The sequence below is a fragment of the Jaculus jaculus genome, chromosome 22, assembly GCF_020740685.1.
Source record: "Jaculus jaculus isolate mJacJac1 chromosome 22, mJacJac1.mat.Y.cur, whole genome shotgun sequence".
NCBI classification, from domain to species: Eukaryota; Metazoa; Chordata; class Mammalia; order Rodentia; family Dipodidae; genus Jaculus; species Jaculus jaculus.
Genome location: NC_059123.1, coordinates 2,892,235 through 2,914,413, shown reverse-complemented (window position 1 = coordinate 2,914,413; position 22,179 = coordinate 2,892,235). Strand labels below are relative to the sequence as shown.

General features: G+C 46.8%; 1 protein-coding gene across 1 annotated transcript in view; it reads left to right on the top strand.

Moving 5' to 3' along the window:
* Positions 1-21,076, top strand: part of Smco2 (single-pass membrane protein with coiled-coil domains 2) — a 36,977-nt gene extending 15,901 nt beyond the window's left edge. The window contains exons 4-11 of the mRNA XM_045139442.1: positions 2,161-2,269; positions 6,781-6,914; positions 8,029-8,178; positions 9,675-9,750; positions 13,356-13,412; positions 15,323-15,379; positions 17,436-17,611; positions 20,878-21,076. Of these exons, the coding sequence (XP_044995377.1) occupies positions 2,161-2,269; positions 6,781-6,914; positions 8,029-8,178; positions 9,675-9,750; positions 13,356-13,412; positions 15,323-15,379; positions 17,436-17,611; positions 20,878-21,076 (958 nt within the window). The remainder of the gene's footprint in view (positions 1-2,160; positions 2,270-6,780; positions 6,915-8,028; positions 8,179-9,674; positions 9,751-13,355; positions 13,413-15,322; positions 15,380-17,435; positions 17,612-20,877) is intronic.
* The last annotated feature ends 1,103 nt before the right edge of the window (positions 21,077-22,179 follow it).

Here is a 22,179-nt window from a genome sequence, read left to right as displayed (position 1 = left end):
GCTAAAGACACAACCATGAAAATGCTTTCTGGGGCTGGAGAGATGGCTTAGTGGTTAAGGTGCTTGCCGGCAAAGCCTAAGGACCCAGGTTCAAGTCTCTGGGTCCCACGTAAGCCATGTGCACAAGGGGCGCATGTGTCTAGAGTTCATTTACAGTGGTTAAAGGCCCTGGTGCGCCCATTCTCTCTCTCTCCCTCTCTCTATCTCTTTCTCTCTGTCTCCCTCTTTCTCTCCTTCCCCCTTTCTCTGTGTCTCAAATAAAAATCAATTTTAAAAAATATTTAAAAAGAAAATGCCTTCTGGGTGCTGGAGAGATGGCTCAGTGGTTAGGTGTGCATCCTGTGCAAGCATGAGGGCCTGAGGGGGGCCGGAAACAGCCTGAGCCCTGTAAACCCCCCCCCCAATAATCAACAGAGCTCTGGAAGCTCTAGAAATGTTAACAAGAGAGACACTGGCTTAAAAACAAGAACAGGAGCTGGAGAGACGGCTTAGAGGTCTTAAGGGACTTGCCTGTGAAGTCTAAGGACTCAGGTTCGATTCCAACTCAGGAACCACATAAGTCACATGCACAAAGTGGTGCGTGTATCTGGAATTTGTTTGCAGTGGCTGGAGGCCCTGGCATACCCATTCTCTCTCTATCCGCCTCTCTTTCTCTCTCTCAAATAAATAAATTAATTAAATATTTAAAAAAACAACAACAAGGTGAAAGAGCAGCTGACATTGCACTCTGGCCACCATAGGAGAGTGACCCCCACCACATGAGACATGACAAGGGGGCAACATGTGCACCACACTCCCATTCATGCCCCCCAACCCCCCCGCGCACACACACACATGTTGATACAAGCAAAAATAGCTAAAGTGCTTTCAGGAGTACAGGGCATATAAATAGTTACATAAACATAAACACAGACGCATTTATCAATACACAGTAGAAGCGGGTACATAGGCCAGTGGTTAACTGGGTTTGACTAGGAAAACTTGTTTTTTACAGTGAAAGGTTTCCCAGAACCCCTTGTAAGTTAAAAAAAAGAAAAAAAAAAAAAAAACAACAAAGTACCAGAGATGTTTTTAAACACAGTTATAATATATCAAAAATGGTGACATACGCATTTGGAAACTTTAAGCAGTATTCATGCAAGCAAGCAGGAGCTCAAGGTCACCCTCTCGCTTTTTTTTTTTTTAAATTTTTATTTATTTGAGAGCAACAGACACAGAGAGAAAGACAGAGAGAGGGGGAGAGAGAGAATGGGCGCGCCAGGGCTTCCAGCAAACGAACTCCAAACGCGTGTGTCCCCTTGTGCATCTGGCTAACATGGGACCTGGGGAACCGAGCCTCGAACCGGGGTCCTTAGGCTTCACAGACAAGCGCTTAACCGCTAAGCCATCTCTCCAGCCCACCCTCTCGCTTTTAAAGTGGGTTCTGGGGAAGCGATTGCAAGTGGCCCCAGGCCCTCTGCTTCCGCAGTGAACATTCTTACCCACGGAGCTAGCTCCCCAGCCCACGAGGGTCTTTTAAACTCCACTCTTTAGAAACGCTATTTTTTTTACGTATTTCTTATATTCTTTCAAAAACGTTTTATAATTTATATACATTTACTTATTTATTTGAGAGATAGAAAGAGGGAGAGAGAGAAAGAGAATGGGTGCTCCAGGGCCTTCAGCTGCTGCAAATGAACTCCAGAGGCACGTTCCACCTTGTGTGTCTGGCTGAAGTGGGTCCTGAGAAATTGAACCTGGGTCCTTTGGCTTGGTAGGCAGTCACCTTAACCACTAAGCCAACTCTCCAGCCCTTATTTCTTATTTTGCACACGCCTTTCTTGTGGGTATATGTGTATAGTATGTGTGCATGCATGGACGTGTGTGCATAGTATGTGACACACACACTTTCACACATCACACAGCAGCAACGACATTGGAGTTTACAACCCCATTGTTAAATAGTTTATGAGTTCAGTCAACAAGCATAGATCCAGCCCTTCTGGGTGTCTTTTGTGAACTCACTACATATGGATTATCCACACATGATGAACTCAACATGGAAAGTAAGTACTCCCTGGGGCTCGGAAAGGTCCCACAGCCCTTTAGAAACATGTGGGTCAAGCCTAACCTGGCTCTAAGGCATAATAACAGCCTCTATTTGCATTGTGTGGTTTGCAGTTTGCTAAGGAAAATTACCCGAATGGACCCCATCTTGGACAGCCCAGGTGATAAGGACACCACTTCCCCTGAGGCTGACCTCCTTCCCGAAGTGGACACTAAGGAACGGGTAAGCTGAGCCAGGCGTGGTGGCCGCATGCCTGGGACTCTAGTGCTTTGGAGGTGGGGATCTGAGGATCAGGAGTTCAAGGACCCCTTCGACTACATAAGATTCTGCTTTGAAAGGGGAGGCATGGGGCTGAGGAGACAGCTCAATTATCTTACCTTGTGCTTATCTTGCAAGCATGAAGATCTGGGTTTGATCCCTAGAACCCACATAAAAATGCCAAGTACAGCGGCATATGCTTATAATCACAGGGCTGAGAGACAGAGATGGGGGGCTCCTGGGGCTCACTGGCCAGCTAGTCCAGCTGGTTTTAGCTGGTTCTCTAACTGGTGAACTCCAGACCAGTGAGAGACCCGGTCTCTCTCTCTCTCTCTCTCTCTCTCTCTCTCTCTCTCTCTCACACACACACACACACACACACACACACACAAAAGGGGTGGCAGGGATCCTGAGGAACGACACCTCACGTTGTCCTTACATGATGTCTACACACGAATATGCGCCATAAGATGAAGGGGCAACTGAGGCACAGATGTCCCAGGAGGTTAAGAAATGACCTCACAGCTCCTCTCTCGAAGTGGGTAGAAAATTCCCAAAGGTTCCTCCTCACGGGTGCAGGGTGGGGAGCTGAAACCAAGCAGCAGCAGAGACTGTCACCACTGCCACTGGACAGTGCTGCCCATGCACAAGGCACCTCCCAGCTTTCCCTGCCCGGTCCCTAAGCATCGTGTGTCACTTTTGGCCACGGGGCATTGATCAAATAACTGGCATTTTAGCCTAGGACCCATCACTGCATGTTAAGCCATCCTTTCTCACAGCTTGTCCCACAGTAGGATTCATCCGTGCCCCCGTGCCTCTGTCTCCAGGGAGAGCTTCCTCGATGGCGCCAGTGGCTCCAGGGCTTCCTGAGCTGGTGGCTGCCTGGCCCCAGTCTCTTCCCCCTTCAGCAGAGCCTCTGCTCTGCCTCTCATTATGGTGGTTGCCATTGGATTGAGGATCAATCCAGAGAATCCAAAATGATCTTAACTCAAGATTTTTAACTCAGTGCAAAAAAATCTGGGCTGGAGAGATGGCTTAGCAGTTAAGCACTTGCCTGTGAAGCCTAAGGACCCTGGTTCGAGGCTCAGTTCCCCAGGTCCCACGTTAGCCAGATGCACAAGGGGGCGCACGCGTCTGGAGTTCATTTGCAGAGGCTGGAAGCCCTGGCGCGCCCATTCTCTCTCTCTCCCTCTATCTGTCTTTCTCTCTGTGTCTGTCGCTCTCAAATAAAAGAAAAAAAATCTGTAAAAGAGAGATTATGACTACTACGGCCCCTTTGTATCTGCAAGACAGTATTTCAAACATTCCTCCCATTCTTTTGGCTCTTGGGTTCTTTCTGCCTCTTCCACAATGGTCTCTGAGCCTTGGAGGCTGTGTTTGCGACATCTCCTTTAGCACTAAACACTCCACTGTTACTTCTCAGCACTTTTGTATCTGATCCAAGTCACTAAGGGGGTTACCTGCTCAGGGCCCCTCTCATATTGGGAACTTTCTTTCTATTTTACTTTCTTTTCTAAAACAAAATATTGCTTAGGGCTAGAGCAGTGGCTTAGCAGCTAAGGTGCTTGCCAAGTCCCCAGGACCCACGTAAGTCAGAGGCATAAAGCGGCACACACATCTGGAGCTTATTTGCAGTGGCTGGAGGTCCTGGTGTGCCCATTCTCTCTTTCTCTCTCTCCCTCTTTCTCCCTCAAATAAATAAATAAACTTAATTTATTTTTTTCAAAATTGAAACAAGTCTGTAGAAGACTTTTTTCCAAATAAAGTAATTTATACAGAGTCCTAGTGTTGGGGCAAGGGTGTGTCTTCTTGGAGCCACCACTTAACCTACTGCGTTATGGGACAAGGTAAGCCACAAATGGACCACACACATAGATGCCCTCGCCTGCAGACACATGGAAGTAAGAAGGAGCAGTCTGCACAACACCAGTTTGTGGGCGCTGGTTACTCCCATGGCCTTGGCCTGTTGTTGATGAGATATTCTGATGAGAAACCCACTTTTTCCTCCTCTCTCCAATTTTCTCTTTCCAGCATAAAAAGCTGGTTTGTTGAATCACAGAAGCTTTTAAGTTAAACTTCTTCAAAAGGCAGAAGTATTTCACAATAGAGTTTCTGGGAAAGAGAAATGTTCAAAGACAAATTATCCATTTTGTATGTGTAGAATTAAAATGTTAGAAAATGTCTCAACAATTATTCTAGAATAAGGCAAAACAAAGAAACTGTGGACTAAATCTAAGAGAAGAAACTGTTTTTCTAATCTTTTTGCTATGAAAATAAATAAGAAGGGAACTTAGAAGCCATTATACAAAGCCAGGCATAACAGCACACACCTTTAATTCCAGTACTTGGGATGCTGACGTAGGAAGATCACCATGAGTTCAAGGCCATCCTAGGGCTACAGAGCGAACTGCAGGTCAGCCTGGGCTAGAGAGAGACTGTGTCTCAAAAAAAGATAATAATAAAAGCATTATAGAGAAATCAGCCACATTCGCATGCCTACATTTTAATCATCATATTTATTTTATCTCTCTGTTGGTAAAGAATAAGCTTTCAAAATTTTTTTTTCTATTTATTTGAGAGAGAGAGAGAATGGGGCACCAGGGCCTCCAGCCACTGCAAACGAATTCCAGACACATGTGCCACCTTGTGCACCTGGCTCATATGGGTCTTGTGGAATAAAACCTGCGTTCTTTGGCTTTTCAGGCAAGTGCCTTAACCACTAAGCTATCGCTCCAGCCCAAACTTTTATTTATTTACTTTTTACTTTTTAAATATTTTTATTTATTTGTGAGCATAGACAGATAGAGAGAAGAGAGACAGATAGAGAAAGAGAATGTACATACCAGGGCCTCTAGCCACTGCAAACGAACTCCAGAGACATGTGCCACCTTGTGCGTCTGGCTCACATGGGTTCTGGGAAATCAAACCTGGGTCCTCAGGCTTTGCAGGCAAACACGTTAACTGCTTAGCCATCTCTCCAGGCCCCAAACTTGTTAAAGGATATTTATTTATGAGGGGGAGAGGGAGCGAGAGAGAATGAGCTCATCAGGGCCTCTTGCTGCTGACACTTTGTGCATCTGGCTTCATATGGGTGCTGGGGAATCGAACTCAGGCTGGCAGTCTTTGCATGCAATGCCTTTAACCTCTGAGCCATCCCTCCAGCCCTAGACGTGTGTTTTCAGCCAGCATCCGAACATGGTCTATGCCATGCATTTAGTTGTTACAGCTCTTCAGACAGCCTCAACGCCGGACACCCCTCCCTTGTTGTTTTATTGGTTTTGTTAGATTTGGTTTGTTGTTTGGGCCAAGGTCTTGTTATATCACCCAGGCTGGCGTGGTACTAACTATGTTGCCCAGGCTGTCCTCGAACTCATGGCAGTTCTGCCTCAGCCTCCTGAATACTGGGATCACTGGTGTGCACATCACCTGTCTGACATTGAGGGGTGTTTTTTTTTTTTTCTTTTTTGAGTACGTGAATAAAATAACAGGAAATTTGAAGCCAGACGTGGTGGCGCACACCTTTAATCCCAGCACTCAGGAGGCAGAGGCAGGAGGATCTCCATGAGTTCAAGGCCACCCTGAGACTCCATAGTGAATTCCAGGTCAGTCTGAGCTAGAGTGAGGCCCTACCTGAGAAAAAAAAAAAAAATCCAGGAAATATATTGAGAAAACAATGGAAACGTCTAAGGTGTCTGGGCAACAAAATATAAGAGAAAAAAGAAAAGATTATGTTTTTTGAGTTAGAATTCCAAAAGAATGGGTGGTCTCCAGCGTAGATTTGTGAACAACTGCTCCAAGGAAGGGCTTCCGGTGAGTACAAGTATGTTCTCATTTAGGGTATGACTATCCCTCCCACCTCCATAGCATGTCTTTTCTTCCTTTTTTTTTTTTTTTGCAATTTTTTAATGAGAAAAAGAGAGAATTGGTGTGCCAAGGCCTCCAGCCACTGCAATCAAACTCCAGCCGTGTGCGCCACCTTATGCACATGTGTGACCTTACACATTTAGGTAACCTTGTGCGTCAGGCTTACATGGGACCTGGAGAGTCGAACGTGGGTCCCTAGGCGTTGCAGGCAAGCGCCTTAACCACTAAGCCATCTCTCCAGCCCTCCGCAGCATGTCTTTAGGTGGAGGTGGTCTCTTGGCCAGGTGGGTGATGACATTATGTCTTGAAGAGGCCAGAACCGTCATCTCACCATACTAGAGTTTTGGCGTCTGAGGTCAGGTGGGGTTCTATTTACTCCCCCCAGAAGAGCTCTTCCTGTGGACACCGGGTGTTGGACATGATCCTGCCCCAGCCCCCTGCAAACTGGAAGGAAGGCATTCCTGCATAACCAGCCCATGTGTTAGCAGGTGCTGGGCCCAGAAAGGCCTGCCTGCTTCCTCCCAGAGAAGGGGCATTGGGAGGTGCAGGAGGAGTCACCGTGTCTCAGGAAAACCCATGTGTTCTGCTCTGTTCCCCACCATTTCAATCAGGAGAGGCTGCATCAGGGGGCTGAACCTGGCCAGGGCCTGTGGAGCGAACAGGATGAGCACGAAGGAGACCTTGATCACAACGGCCCTCACGTGACATCATCCCCGTGGGTTTTGGAGAGGAACACGCCGGAACTGTAAGCCTTTGCACGATCAAGTCAGGACACTGAGTGGTAGTGGGGGAGGGGCAGTGAAGTTTAGAAAGGCTTGAAGGAAGAGCCCGGGAGACGTAAGATCCACGCATGTGCTGAACTGTGTGCAAGTAGGCACCCACATGTGTCATGAACCATGGCAACCATGCACCCATGTGTCGTGAACCATGGCAACTATGCAGCCATGTGTGCAGGGTGTGGCTCATGAACCATGGCAAGCACACATCCGTGTGTGTGTGTGTGTGTGGGCTCATCCCATGCACAAGACGACAGGGCTCGTTCAGTCCTAGGGATACAGGCAGAGCCTGAGGGTACAGTACTGGGGGGCAGACAGAGCTGTGGGGCAGTCTTGGAGTACAGTTCTGGGGTACAGTCCTGGGAGTCATAGACAGAGCCCTGGGGCCAATCACTTTTGCAGACTTTGCTCTGAAGCTTGAAATTAATTTATTATCTCAACACTCTCAGATAATTTCCTTCCTACATGTGAAAATTATTCTCTTCTATTTATTTGTGAAGGGACAAAAAGAGAAAGAGAGAGAGAGGAAGAGAGACTGTGTGTATGGGCACACCACGGTCTCTTGCCACTGTAAATGAATTCTAGATGCACACACCAGTTCCTGCAACTGGTTTTATTCGGTACTGGGGAATTGAACCCAGAACAGCAGGCATTGAAAGTAAGCACCCCTGATGGCTGAGCCATCTCTCCGGCTTGTGATAATTATTCTGATCACCAGGAAATTTAATTCCACAGGCAGAATTTAAAGCATATTTCTTTCTAGGGTTGGAACTTAGCTCAGTAGTGGAGTGCTTGCTTAGCGTGAGGCCCTGGGTGCAATCCCCCATACTATGTAATCACACAAACACGTACATAACAAAATATCTTATAAAATACTTTGTTCTAGCCAGCCCTTTAAAGATCTGTTAGAATGAATATCACAGAAATGCCCAGGCTTCACTTCTGGGGTTATAAGTGCCCACCTGGCCCAAGTGGGTGACAGGAAGAGCATGAGCAGAAAACGTGCCACTCGGAGAAGAGCAGTGAAGGTGAGAGATGCTTCCTGCTCACTGCCTTCCAGCGACCAGGTCGCTGTCTCTGCAGGAGTCAGGAGAGCGCCTTCCCCAGGCTCAGCTACTGGAGCTCGAAAATGGGTCTACGAGCGAGGGAGCTTGGAGCCGACCACCTTGACTGGATGGAGAAGATCCACAATATTATGCAAAAGATAAACACGTCGGAAAGCACAATGAGGAGGTGATGGTGGCACGCCCACGGCCGTTGTGGATGGGAAGGTAGTGAATAGAAGGAGCAGAGAGGCTTGGGGTAGAGGCCAGCTTCACGTCGCGGAGCTTCGAGTCGTCTGCGGCTTTGCTCTCTTGGCTCGAGGCTTTCTCTTACATACTCATTTAAGCTGCACTGCTCACCAAAGAGACATGTTCAGGACCCCAGTCATTCTTTTTGACATCATGTCTCGCCAGCCAGGACTCGCTGTGTAGCTCAGGATGGTCTTGAGCCTCGGATTCTCCCCTCAAACCTCCCCAGCGCTGGGATTACAGGCGGGCACCACATGCACTTCACGCAGTGCCCGGGGTCCAACCCAGGGCTTGCTGCGCCAGCACGCGACCAACCGAGCTACACCCCAGCTTGAGTTTCCTCTGCATAAAGAGGAGCTAGGTGTAGGGACTTATGAGGAGATGCAGTTGTGGGCCTGGTGCATAAGGAATGTGAGTAAAGGGAAGCTAGCGTTGGAAATACACACTTGGGGTGTCCCCAGGGGCCCCAGCATGTTCCAACTCTCCCCTCCCCTACTTTCCCCTTCCCAACTCCACTCTCCATCATGTCCTCTCCCTCTCTCCTTTAGTCTTTTATTTTGATGTCATCATCTTTTCCTCCTATTATGACGGTCTTGTGAAGGGAGTGCTAGGCATGGCGAGGCCTATTTTTCTTATTTTTATTTTTATTTTATTTATTTGTTTATTTGAGAGAGTGGGAGAGAAAGAGGCAGACAGAGAGACAGAATGGGCACACCAGGGCCTCCTGCCACTGCAGATGAACTCCAGACACCTGCACCACCTCGTGCTTCTGGCTAACATGGGGCCTGGGGAATCAAACCTGGGTCCTTTGGCTTTGCAGGCAAGTGCCTTAACTGCTAAGCCATATCTCCAGCCCCTGTTTTGTTTGAGAATGTCTCGTGAAGCCCAGGTCGACCTCAAACTCCTTCTGCAGCTAAAGATGACCTTGAGCTCCTCCTGCCTCCACCTCTCAAGTACTGGGGTCACATGTGTGTAGAACGATGCCAGGTTTGCTGCTGAGTGCTCGGGATTCTTTCCATGTTTTTGCATAGACGTCCAGATCCTCTGTAGATTCATTCTCCAGGCTGGGGATATAGCTCGAGGCTTGTCATGTGTGCACAGAGCCCTGGGTTCAGTCCCCAGAGCTAAGAAAAGGAATTCTGTTTCTGATTTGCCCGTGTCCCTTCATGCCCTCAGTGGTGTCCTTGGCGTAGCGAAGCTCTCCTTCCGGTCAAGCTCACATCTCTTTGTGCTGCCTGGAGTGTTTAGAGCACATTTTTTTATCTGTACTTATATTTAACTTGTAACTTCCAAGTAGAGTCACCGTCCAGGACAGTCACTATCTAAGTGTCTTTGTATAAAGAAATACCATTTCATCTTCGAAAGATGAGAAACATCTCCTATATGAGTGATTTTTATTAAGTCAGGGGACTTATGCCATCTTTTATCTGTTTGCAGCTTATTAAGTGAGGTGACATCCTTGGAAGACCAAACTGAAAACCTAGACGATGATAACCAGGGGGAAAACATTGAGGTAAGCCTCAGGTGGAGACCTCCGCCACCCCGTCCCTTCCTGATATCAAACAGACATGGCACGAGGAAGAGTCTGCTGTCACAGGCAGCGCGCTCCCTGGTCAGAGTGGAACACCTTCCTCCCAAGTGACATCGCTTCCTTTGATGACTCCGAAGCTAGAGTGATTCCCTCTCCCCACCCTCCCAGATGCGTGGTAGGCTTCGGTTTTGATGGCATGGAGGACAAGGGTGTTTGGGAAGGAGAGATTCTTTGCTGAGTCATGATGCCCTGGCCCTTGGCAGGACACAGAGAACAGCCAGGAAATGAATTCATCGAGAAGTCCATCCCTGGAGCACAGGCGCTCAGCTGTGTGGACTGAGAGGCCTCCATGAGCTTTCTCGTGTTGTTTTCACAGTTGCCAGTTTTCCTGTTACATTGTGTACAGGAAGCCGGACAAATGTAGAGAACAGGGGCTTCTGGAATTTAGCTGGGCATATTGGTGGGGTGGCAACACAATAACACAGTCCCAGACAGAGTTTGTAACTGAGTGACCTCATAGGGTGGACTCCAACTGGAGAAGTGGGCGGCTGAAAGGAGAGCTCATCTTTTATTAGGGAAAGTACATCTGTTTACTCCTACGGTTATAGGTAAAAAGTTCAAGTAGTAGGTAACTAATGAGCTTAAAGAGTACATCTGAGAATTATTTATAAAGGTTAATCATCAAAAGAGTTGACACTTGAAAGAGAGTATGGATTTATCCTGTCTAGGGAAAGCACAGAGAGAAGTTAAGACTTAGAGGTGCCAATACTGTGCACAGAGGTAGCAAAGTGATGCCTTACTGACATTAGGAATGAAGAGATGGCTTAGTGGTTAAGGCTCCTATTTCCCAGGACCCACATAAGCCAGATGCACAAGGTGGCACATGTGTCTAGAATTTGTTTGCAGTGCCTGAAAGCCCTGGTATGCCCATTCTCTATCTGCCTCTCTCTCAAATAAATAAATAAAATAAAAAGATGAGTTTTACCATACATAAATTATACCTTAATAAGTATTTTTAGGGCTGGTGAGATGGCTTAATGGTTTAGGCACTTGCTTGTGAAGCCAAAGGACCCAGGTTCGATTCCCCAGTACCCATGTAAGCCAGATGCACAAGGTGACACATGCATCTGGAGTTTGTAGTGGCTAAAGGCCCTGGCATGCCCATTATCTCTCTGTCTCCTCTGCTTGCAAATAAATTTCTGCTTTCAAATAAACTTTTAAAAAAATAAGTGCTTTTAAAAATAGGACATGCTCTGTCCTTGGCAGATAGATGTATATGCTGATGGGGAAGGTGATGTGTAAGTATGTATGTATGTATGTATGTACGTACATAGTACATCTTTCTCTGTATGTGTGTGTTTTTCTTTCTCTGTGTTGGCACAGATAGAGGATAGATAGATTGCCAGATATGGTGACACACATTGGTAATCCTCACATTTAGGAAATAGAGACAGGAGGAATCAGGAGCTTTGCTATATAGAGTAAGTCCAGCCTTGTCTTCATGAGACCCTGTCTCAAAATAAAAATTTCTGAGCTGGAGAGATGGCTTAGCGGTTAAGTGCTTGCCTGTGAAGCCTAAGAACCCTGATTTGAGGCTCGATTCCCCAGGACCCATGTTAGCCAGATGCAAAAGGGGGCGCACACATATGGAATTCGTTTGCAGTGGCTGGAGGCCCTGGTGCACCCATTCTCTCTCTCTCTCTCTCTCTCTCTCTGTTGCTGTCAAATAAATAAATAAATAAACAAAAAAGTTAAAAAATTCTAGCGCTGCAGAGATGGATTAGCAGTTAAGGCACTTGCCTGCAAAGCCAAAGAACCCAGGTTTGAGTCCCCAGAACCCATGTAAGCCTGATGCACAAGGGGGCACACACATCTGGAGTTCATTTGCTGCAGCTGGAGGCCCTGGCATGCCCATTCTCTCTCTCTCTCTCTCTCTCTCTCTCTCTCTCTCTCTCTCTCTCTGCCCCTCCGCCTCTCTGCATCTTTCTCTCACTCTCAAATAAATAAAAATAAGAAAACAACATTTTAAAAAAATTCCAAAAGTTTTTTATGTATTTCTCTGTGTGTATAAAAAATTAACATGTAATTGTTACACAAAGTTAAGAAAAAATGGGAAATTGGCAAAATTGATTAAGAAAAAATGGCAAGACAGAAAAAGATCTGTTTCAAAGACCTTTAGGGTTGTAGGAATGGCTTAGCAGTTAAGTTGTTTGTCTGCAAAGCCAAAAAAGGACCCAGGTTGGATTCCCCAGGATCCACATTAGCCAGATGCACAAGGGGACACACACATCTGGAGTTCGTTTGCAGTGGCTGGAGGCCCTGGCACACCCGTTCTCTCCCTCTCTCTCTCCCCCTCCCTCTTTCTCTGTCAAATAAATAAATAAAGGGCTGGAGGGATGGCTTAGCTGCAAGGCCAAAGGACACAGGTTCGATTTTTCAGGACCCAAGTAAGCCAGATGCACAAGGGGGCACATGCGCCTGGAGTTTGCAGTGGCTCGAGGCCCTGGAGCTCCCATTCTCTCCCCCCACCCTCTCGCTCTCTGTCAAATAAATAAAAAATAAAATATTTAAAAAATAAAATAGTAAATAAATAAAATATATTTTTTAAAAAGACCTTTTGGCTATGGAACCAGGATTTGAAGGGGCATTGCCAGACAGTGAGCCCCAAGACCACAAGGCTTTCCAGCCTCTCCATGTAAACTTCAGCTTCCATTCTGCCTGAGCTAGTTGTCTGTGCTGAGCTGTGTGGGAAGACGTTTATGACAGCAACTGAACATGAGGCTCCGAGCGCAGCTCCTTCTGAGCCTTTCAACTGCACACTGCAGGGGCTGGTCCTGAGCTAATTTGCTACAAAATGAGGCAGCCATGTGCTCTACCGCGAACGCATACTGCCAAGGGGTAGAAACTTGAGGTGGCCAGTGTTCCTGTTGTTTGTATCCCGCTAGCACTAGGACAGCTCAGGGGCCATTTGTTTTTTATTTATTTATTTGAGAGCGACAGACACAGAGAGAAAGAGGCAGAGAGAGAGAGAGAATGGGTGCGCCAGGGCCTCCAGCCACTGCCAAAGAACTCCACATGCGTGCACCCCTGTGTGCATCTGGCTAACGTGGGTCCTGGGGGAATCAAGCCTCGAACCGGGGTCCTTAGGCTTCACAGGCAAGCGCTTAACCACTAAGTCATCTCTCCAGCCCTCAGGGGCCATTTGCATAGGGCACAATTAATATTTTTTTCTGGCAAATAATACTTTATTGATTTGATATTATATTAATTTTGTACATCAGCACAGGCTGGGTGTGACGGCATACCCCTTTAATCCCAGCACTTGGGAGGCAGAGGTAGGAAGGCCATTGTGTGTACGAGGCCAGCCTCGAACTACATAATGAATTCCAGGTCAGCCTGAGCTAGAGTGAGAATGTACTTTGAAACCCACCCCCCAAAAGAAGTTAAAACAAACAGTATGAGGGAAACACAGCTATTAGTTATGACTATGAAGGTGTTTAACCTCAAAAAAAAACAAGCCGGGCATTTGTTTTGCTTCAGTTCCATTCATCATTCATTATAATTCTGTGTTATACCTTTATTTACAGATGAAGATCATGGAGATTAAAAAGCAATTAAAAGAAATGAATAACCAATTGGCCCAGGTAATGATCAGATGGCCTTATAGCTAAGGAGGAAAAACAATTTTTGAAAGAAATTTCAAATTACAGGATGTGAGGGAATGGAATCTAAAATTCAAAGACAGGTAGGTATAGTCAGGAGGTGAGGCCTAGAAGGCTCTTGATGTCGTTTCCTCTACGCCCTTGTTTTCAGAAGAGGAAAATGAAGTGGCTGGGAATGCAGCTCAGTGACTGAACACTGAACGCAAGGCCCTGGGTTCGGTTCACGGCACCACCGGGGAAGGAAGAGGATGTGAAGCCACTAAGCGACTCTCCCACATTTCTAGATGGAGAGAGCTGGCCTCGGTCTTCCTCGCCCTGTAGTGTTAATATCCTTCGTGGAAGTACATGTACGGGTACATACTTTTTCCAATAAAAGTAATACGAGCCGGGCGTGGTGGCGCACGCCTTTAATCCCAGCACTCAGGAGGCAGAGGTAGGAGGATCGCCGTGAGTTCGAGGCCACCCTGAGACTCCATAGTGAATTCCAGGTCAGCCTGAGCTAGAGTGAGACCCTACCTCAGGAAAAAAAATAATAATAATACGTGCTTATTTTAGCAATGAAACAGTATGAAACTAATTCACATAAAGATGAAAAATCTTGCTCCTTCAAGGACAAATGTTTTAGTATGCTTAGATACTTCTCAATGTATATATACATGTATATATATATAGATATATATATATATACATATTGCTATTGTTTTACAACTTGTTTTCTCATGTGATATTTTTCTTCAGTGATTTTCTATGCTGGTAGATGCCATCCGTTGTAGTCCGGTTCGCATTACTGGTAGAAATCACCCAACCAAGAGCAGCTTCTGGGAAAAAGAGGTTTATTTTGGCTTACAGGCTCGAGGGGAAGCTCCACAATGGCAGGGGAAAACGATGGCATGAGCAGAGGATGAACATCACCCCCTGGCCAACATAAGGTGGACCATAGCAACAGGAGAGTGTGCCAAACACTGGCAAGGGGACACTGGCTATAACACCCATAAGCCCGCCCCCCAACAATACACTGCCTCCAGGAGGCGTTAATTCCCCAATCTCCATCAGCTGGGAACCTAGCATTCAGAACACCTGAGTTTATGGGGACACCTGACTCAAACCACCACACCATCTTACTGCTTTTGGCCACTGCTACATAATACAAGGTTGATGTTTAGATTTAATCACTTTATCTTGTCGGCTCTGTAGCACTTCACACATGGGAAACTGTGCCTCAAGAAGCCACACACACTTTTGGTTGCTCTGGCCAGAGTTGCTTGAAGAATCAGTCATGGGTCTTGCAAAGCCTGCTGGCCCAGGTTCCATTCCCCAGTACCCGTATAAAGCCACATGCACGTGGGTTCATTTGCAGTTGCAGAATCATAAATAAATACATACATAAAACTTTGGCCAGGCATGGTGGCATACTCCTTCAATCCCAGCACTCGGGAAGCTGAATAGGAGGATTTCTATGTGTTCAAGGCAAGCCTGGGACCACAGGGTGAGTTCCAAGTCAGCCTGGGCTGTCTCGGCAACAACAGTAACAAAAGCATCACTTGCTGGAGGGGCTGGGGCGGTGGCTCAGTGGATACAGCACTTGCCACGTATGAGGGTGTGAGTTCAGATCCCCAACTCCCGTGCAACGAAGGACGAGGTTATGCGTGTGTAATCCAGTGCTCCTGTGACGAGATGGGAGGCAGAGACAGGAGAATCCCCAGAAGCTGGCAGACCAGCTAGGCGGGCACACACAGTGCCCAACCACAAGAGCCCCTGCCTCAGACAACATAGAAGCCAAGGACCAACACCCAGGCCGTCCTCACTTCTCCAGGGGTATCAGATGAACGTGTCTGTTAAGAAACCTCAAACCATAGTTGCTACTTCATCCAGAATTGTGCGTGTCTTTTCAGGTCGATGCTTGCAACGAAGCCCACGAATTAAAGGAGAGACTCCTTGAAAGAATAAAGGTGAGTGGTCACAGACACCTGTCCAAATAAGTCAGCGGACAGATGCGTGCCAAACGCAAGCAATTCCTCCTAGAAGCCGAGGGCGCATCCGGATTCCGGTCTCTGGTCTTGTGCCTGCTTCTTCCCCTCCCTTTGGGCCTTCTACTTTGGCCTAACAAAATCTCTCCTGACTCTGGAGTACTCCCAAGTCCTTCCCTCTACTCCTTCTTGTCCTCCCCCTCCATCGGAAGTTTTCCTCCACCCTGTCTGTCCTTCAAGGCTGAGTAAGACTGGATTCAAACATCCTGTGTTCATCCAGACACTCCTGCTGTCTCTCCCAGCCAGAGAGATGAGGTCGCTGTTGAGGTCCGTCCCCAACACCTTAGACACTGAGGTCAAAGTGACTGAAGCAATGAAAGGGTGAATGAATGAATGAATGCATGAGTGAGTGCGCTCACCTTCCTGCTTAGAGGTACAGGCTCGCTCCTCTTCTCTGGGGCTCATGTTCTCGGCTCCCATGAAACCGTGGCTTTAGCATGTTCTTCTTTAAAAATATTTTATTATTTATTTCCTTTGTGTACGAGAGAGGCAGAGAGAGAGAGAGAGAGAGAGAGAGAGAGAGAGAGAAGGGACGCACCAGGCCCTCCAGCCACTGCAAACAAACTCCAGGCGCAAGCACCACCTTGTGCATCTGGCTTACGTGGGTCCTGGAGAATCAAACCTGGGTCTTAGGCTTCGCAGGCAAGCGCCTTAACCACTGAACAATCTCTGCAGCCCCTTAGCATGTTTCTGAATCTACACCCTTTAATGCATGCTTGTTTTCGGGTGAGTGTTATTTGTTCCGCAGGCCTTGTGAGTGGGCTTGTGATAGATCGCTTGCCCCTTGTCCGTTTTGCGCATCACTGTGTCTTAGAGCAGTGCCTGGGGACAGTAATCACACTTGACATGTGTGTGGCGCACATGGTCAAGCGGAAGAGGCGGACTCAGTACAGACTGTCCCGCGTGAACAATGCCGCGAAGACCAGCATACATGTTCCACCTCCTCCTCTACCACGCTGGGTACACACTGCGGTCACATACATCAGTGACTGTGGGGTCATCCGCGGTCAGACTGGGAGAGTTCTGGAATAATGCTTTTAAAAAATATTTCAAGGCTGGAGAGAGAGATGGCTTAGCAGTTAAGGTGTTTGCCTGCAAAGCCAAAGGATCCTGGTTCGATTCTCCAAGACCCCATGTAAGGCAAATGCACAAGGGGGTGCATGCATCTGCAATTCATTTGCAGTGGCTGGAGGGCCTGGAGTGCCCATTCTCTCTCTCTTTCTCTCTCTCTCTCTCTCTCTCTCTCTCTCCCTCTCTCTTTCTCTCTCTCTCTCTCTTTCTCTCTCTCTCTGCCTCTTTCTCTCAAAATATTGTTTAAAAATTAGAAAAAATATTTTATTTATTTATTTGAGAAAGAGAGAGAGAGGGAGAAAAAGAGGCAGATAAAAAGAGAATGGGCAAAGCCAAGCATGGTGGCGCACACCTTTAATCTCAGCACTCGGGAGACAGAGGTAGGGGGATTGCCATGAGTTTGAGGCCACCCTGAGACTTAGTAGTGAATTCCAGGTCAGCCTGAGCTAGAGTGAAACCCTACCTCAAAAATCCAAATATATACATACATACATATATATATGTATGTATGTATGTATATATATATATATATATATATATATATATATATATATATATATGTATGTATATATATGTATATATCTCCCAGGTAATGATCAGATGACCTTATAGCTATTATGTATGTGTATATATATATATATATATATATATATATATGTAGAGAGAGAGAGAGAGAGAGAGAGAGAGAGAGAGAGATTAAGAGAGAATGAGTCTGCCAGGGCCTCTAGCCACTACAAATGAACTCCAGACACATGTGTCACCTTGTGTATCTGGTTTATGTGGGTACTGAGGAATTGAACCTGAGTCCTTTGGCTTTGCAGGCAAGTGCCTTAACAGCTAAGCCATCTCCCCAGCCCTGGAATAATGCTTTTTAAACAGCCGATTGCTCCTTTAATTTTTTTTCCAGAACTTTTATAAGGAAATGAATCTGCTGAATTCCAAATTGGGGCTGTACCACATGGAAGATGGAGAAACTGACTCTGACAGCTCTGAGGAGACGGGTCCGCAAGAAGCAGAGCCCCTGCTGCCCGACGCCTCTGTGCCCCCCTCAGGGCTTGGCCGAACCCTCCAGAGCACACTGTGGTGAGTTGGAGAAAGGGCCGGCACGGGTTGGACCGATGTCCCACAACGGACAGAGCGTAATAAGACCGAATTCCCTCAACTGTTGACTAAAATGTTATTGTCTTCTTTTTTTGTGTAAATTATCTTCTTAAGCTCTTAAAAGTCAATCTGTTCGTTGGGTCATAGTATTATTTTGTTTTCAGCATGGAGCCATTGCATTATATATTTGCATTCAGCATGTAGGTACCAATTGCTTTCTTATAACTTTAGTAAATCCACTTAGGTGCAATACCTGTATGCTATCTATACTCAATACCTATGCAAACCTGTGCGGGGAGGGACCCCACACACTCTCCGCAGGGGCTCTCTTCTCCATCCAGATCATAAAGGCTCAGGTCATCTACTTCTGTCAAAAGAAAGTGCTCATCGAGGAAGCTGGGGACGTTTTGTGTACCGCGTGCGCGAACCCTGACCCTTGCACAGTACTGGAGACGTACAGATGAAAACTCCTGAATCTTTCTTCCTTCCTTTTCTTTCTTTTAGATAGAGTCTCCCTACGTAGTTCAGGCTGACCTTGAAATCACAGTGCCCCTGTCTCAGCCTCCTGGGTACTGGGGTTACAGATGTGCACCACCACAAAGCCTAAGTCTGCCCCAGAGTCTCACACGCCCTGAACAGTACTTTCCTCTGAGAAAGGACTTTTTAACTTAATTTAATTAATTAATTTAGTTAGTTAGCTAGTTAGAGAGAATGAGAGGCAGATATAATGGGCGCGCCAGAGCCTCTAGCCACTGCAAACAAATTCCAGATGCATGTGCCCCCTTGTGTGCATTCAGCTTACATGGGTTCTGGGGAATCGAACTGGGTCCTTAGGCTTTGCAGGCAAACGTCTTAACCACTGATCCATCTGTTCAGCCCCCAAGAAAAGATTTCTGACTCTATATTTGCATCCACTACTTCAGGTAGACTCTTGAACAGTCTTTTCTCAGTCACCTTCTTCTCCTTTAAAAAAAAATTTTTTTTCTTCTTCTTCTTCTTGTTTTAAAGGTTGGGTTCTTTGTTGCTGAGTTGCAATAGTCTCGGTACTGTGTACGCAGTCCCTTCACAGCATGTAAGTGCAGCTCAGTTATGTCAGTTCTGCTTGTTCCTTACTTTCCACGGGCTGCGTGAAGAAAGAATCTTGCCTTCATCATTTTGGGACATATGTCATACTAGCAAATGTCAGAAAATTTAGGGTGTGCACAGTGAAAATGGAGTAAAGTTTCCAGAAAATGTTCTCTATAAAACCAATGAAAGAGGCGAGAAATTTGTCAGAGTCATAATTTCAAGAAATTAAGGATTTAGTACTCAGAATATATAAAGAAAGTTTATAATACTGAGAAGAAAGAAATACAACCCAGTTTTACAAGCAGGCAGGGAGCTTGGATAGATGTTTCTTTGAAGAAGATATAAAAATGGTTAACAAGCACATAGAAAGATATGTGATGTCACTGGTCACTAAGGACCACAGGGAGATATTGCTTTGATACTTACTATGATGCCTATGGAAAAGGATGGAAAACAGGGGCTGGAATTAAGCAGTTAAGGTACTTTCCTGCAAAGCCTAAGGACCCAGGTTCGATTCCCCAGTACTCACGTAAGCCAGATGCACAAGGTGGCACATGTGTCTGGAGTTTGTTTGCAATGGCTGGAGGCCCTGGTGCACCATTCTCACTCTGTCTCTTCCTCTGTCTCCTCCCTCCCTCCCTCTCTCAAATAAATGAATAAAATATTTTTAGAAAGGGTGGAAGATAAGAATTATAGAATAGGAAACTTTATACACTGCTGGAGGGATTTAAAACAGCACAGTCACTTTAGAAAACAGCTTGAAAGTTGTTGAAAGCGTTAAAATTAGTCACCACATGACCTTGCAATCCCACTCCTACATATATGCCCAAAAGGATTGCAGACATATGCCCACACAAGACTTCAAACAAATATGTACACCTATTCACACACACATACATATGCACACACACACACACACACATATGCATCACTCATAATAGACAAAAAGTGGCAAGAATCCAAGTGCCCATGAACTGAAGAATGGGGGGACAAAATGTGCAACACCCCAAATGAAATGTTGGTTAGCCACAATAAAAGAATGACATTCTTATTCCACACCTGGATAGCTACCCAAGGGAATTTAAGTTAGGTCAATATAACACAGAGATACCTACACATCCATGATCACGTTTTTTTGAATATTTTATTTGTTTATTAGAGAGAGAAAGAGAGGGGGCAGATACACACACACACACACACACACACACACACAGAATGGCTGCACCAGGGCCTCTAGCCACCACAGACAAACTCCAGATGTATGTATCACCTTGTGCATGTGGCCTTGGGGAATTGAACCTGGGTCTTTTGGCTTTGCAGGCAAGCGCCTTAACCACTAAGCCATCTGTCCAACCCTGTAATGGAGTATCTGGGTTTTTTCATTTGTTTGTTTTTTGAGGTAGGGTCTCACTCTGGTCCACGCTGACCTGGAATTAACTATGTAGTCTCAGGGTGGCCTCGAACTCATGGCGATCCTCCTCCCTCTGCCTCCTGAGTGCTGGGATTGAAGGTGTGCTCCACCACACCCAGCATCTGAGAACATGGATTCTCTGGCGAGTGTGTGTGGTGAAAGCAATTGCAGATCAAAGTACCAGGGTGCCCCAGTGTGGCACCCACTGAGCTGGGTCACAGCCACTACGGCTAGGCTGTCTGAAATAAGTACTCTGGTGTTTATCCCCACACAATCAGCTGATCTGTGGCATGTGTTTTGCCTAGATTTTCCACCCTGATCCTCTATTGCGCTGATGGTCAAAAGGTAATAACACAAGACTCTAAAGGCAGCAAAATGCACCATCAGTTCACCCGATAGGAGGAGTCGTGAAGGATTCGGAAACCCTCCAGGGAGCTTAGTTCCATTGGTTATGTTATATTCTGTGTCCTGAGGGAAGCCTTCCCCTGTGTGCCCTCCCCTGTCCCCCAGGCATCCTGCACCTCATTAACGATGGGAATAAGCTGCTTTGGGGAGACTGTCGCAGGAGAGCCCCTGGTGCCCAGCGGCTGTAGAATCTTAGATGCCAATGGCAGTCCTTCGGTCTGCTTCTCAGACAGTGGTCAGCCGAGGTCGGAGAAGGTCAGGGACCTGGGGTCTTCAAGCCTCCTGCGTGGAGGAGCCTGGCCTCCCGTCCAGGCCCCGTGTCCAGGTGTTCCTTGAATTAACACCGCCACGCTCTCTACTGCAGGAAGCGCGCGCTGAGGCTCTTCGCGGTGCTCTGCGTCGTCAGCGTCACGGGACTTTCGTGTTACTTTCTGTTCGTGGACGCCACGTTCATCTTCGAGAGGCTGCTCCCCAGCATGCTGGGGCACCGCGCCGTGTGGGGGTTCCGCGAGATGATCATGCCTTCCTTGAAACTGGAAGTAGAGGACTTACTGCCTTCCTAACGACCCAGATGTTGTCCTTCCCCTACTGACGTGCTCACCAATAAAATTCTAGATATTCCTGTGTCGGGGTTGTTTGCTTATTTTTTTTTTTCACAGAGTACCATGGAAGGCTGGAGAGATGACTCAGTGGTCAGAGGCACTTGCTTGCAAAGCCTGAGGAGAGCTCACGGTTGCTGTTGACCACCTGCCGTGGCCAAGGTGATGGACTTTCCCCTGTCATCACGGAGCGTCTTCTCAAGACTGTAAGCCACAATAAAAAACAAAAAGATAACTTTCCTCCCATCAGCTGCTTTAAGTCTGTTTTTATCTGATTTATTTTTATTAGCTATGGACATACTTAGTATGTAAACAATAGGTCTGGTATTTTTGTCCCAGCAATGAAAAGATGCCTACAACAATGAGATCCTGTCTTCACAAAAACGAAACAAACCAACCAGTGGTGTAAGTGGGCTCAAGAGGTAGTGATGGTTTGAAAATAAGGAGACAGTGAAGCGGACATGTGAGGGCTCTCTATGCACTAGCTGGAAAGATGATGGACAGAGCAGTGTGGAGTGTGGCTCCAATTCTTACATATGAGTGGATCTGTGCGTGGCGGTCACATGTGCGTGCAAGTGTGTCCACGTGGAGATCAGAGTTGATGTCAGGTACACTCTCTGTTGCTTTCCACCTTATTTCCTGAGACAGGGTCTCTCAGTGAACCAGAGCCCACTGGTTGAATTCAACAAGACGAGCCAGCCACTTTCCCCCAGGGTTCTCTATCCCTGTCCTCAGAGCAACGGGATTCCAGGCATTCGCCACCCCGCCTGGCATCTACGTGGGTGCAGAGGGTGCCACCCCAGTGAACCGTCTCCAGGCCCCTGAACGGATCTTGAAGAATGGGTGCGTAAGCATTTCAGAGGAAAGAAACAGGGACACGTAGAAGTCAGGCGCAGAGTTCCGCAGCACGCCAGCTTCTGCGTTTTCCAAAAGCAAGCTCTTAGCCCTTGTGTTCCATTACTGGCCCACTTAACCCCACGTATCCCAACACTTTCAAGAACGCTGTGCATTAGAAATTTCCAATCCCACCGCCAGGGTGTTGAGACTCTACAGAGCTAACAAGATGT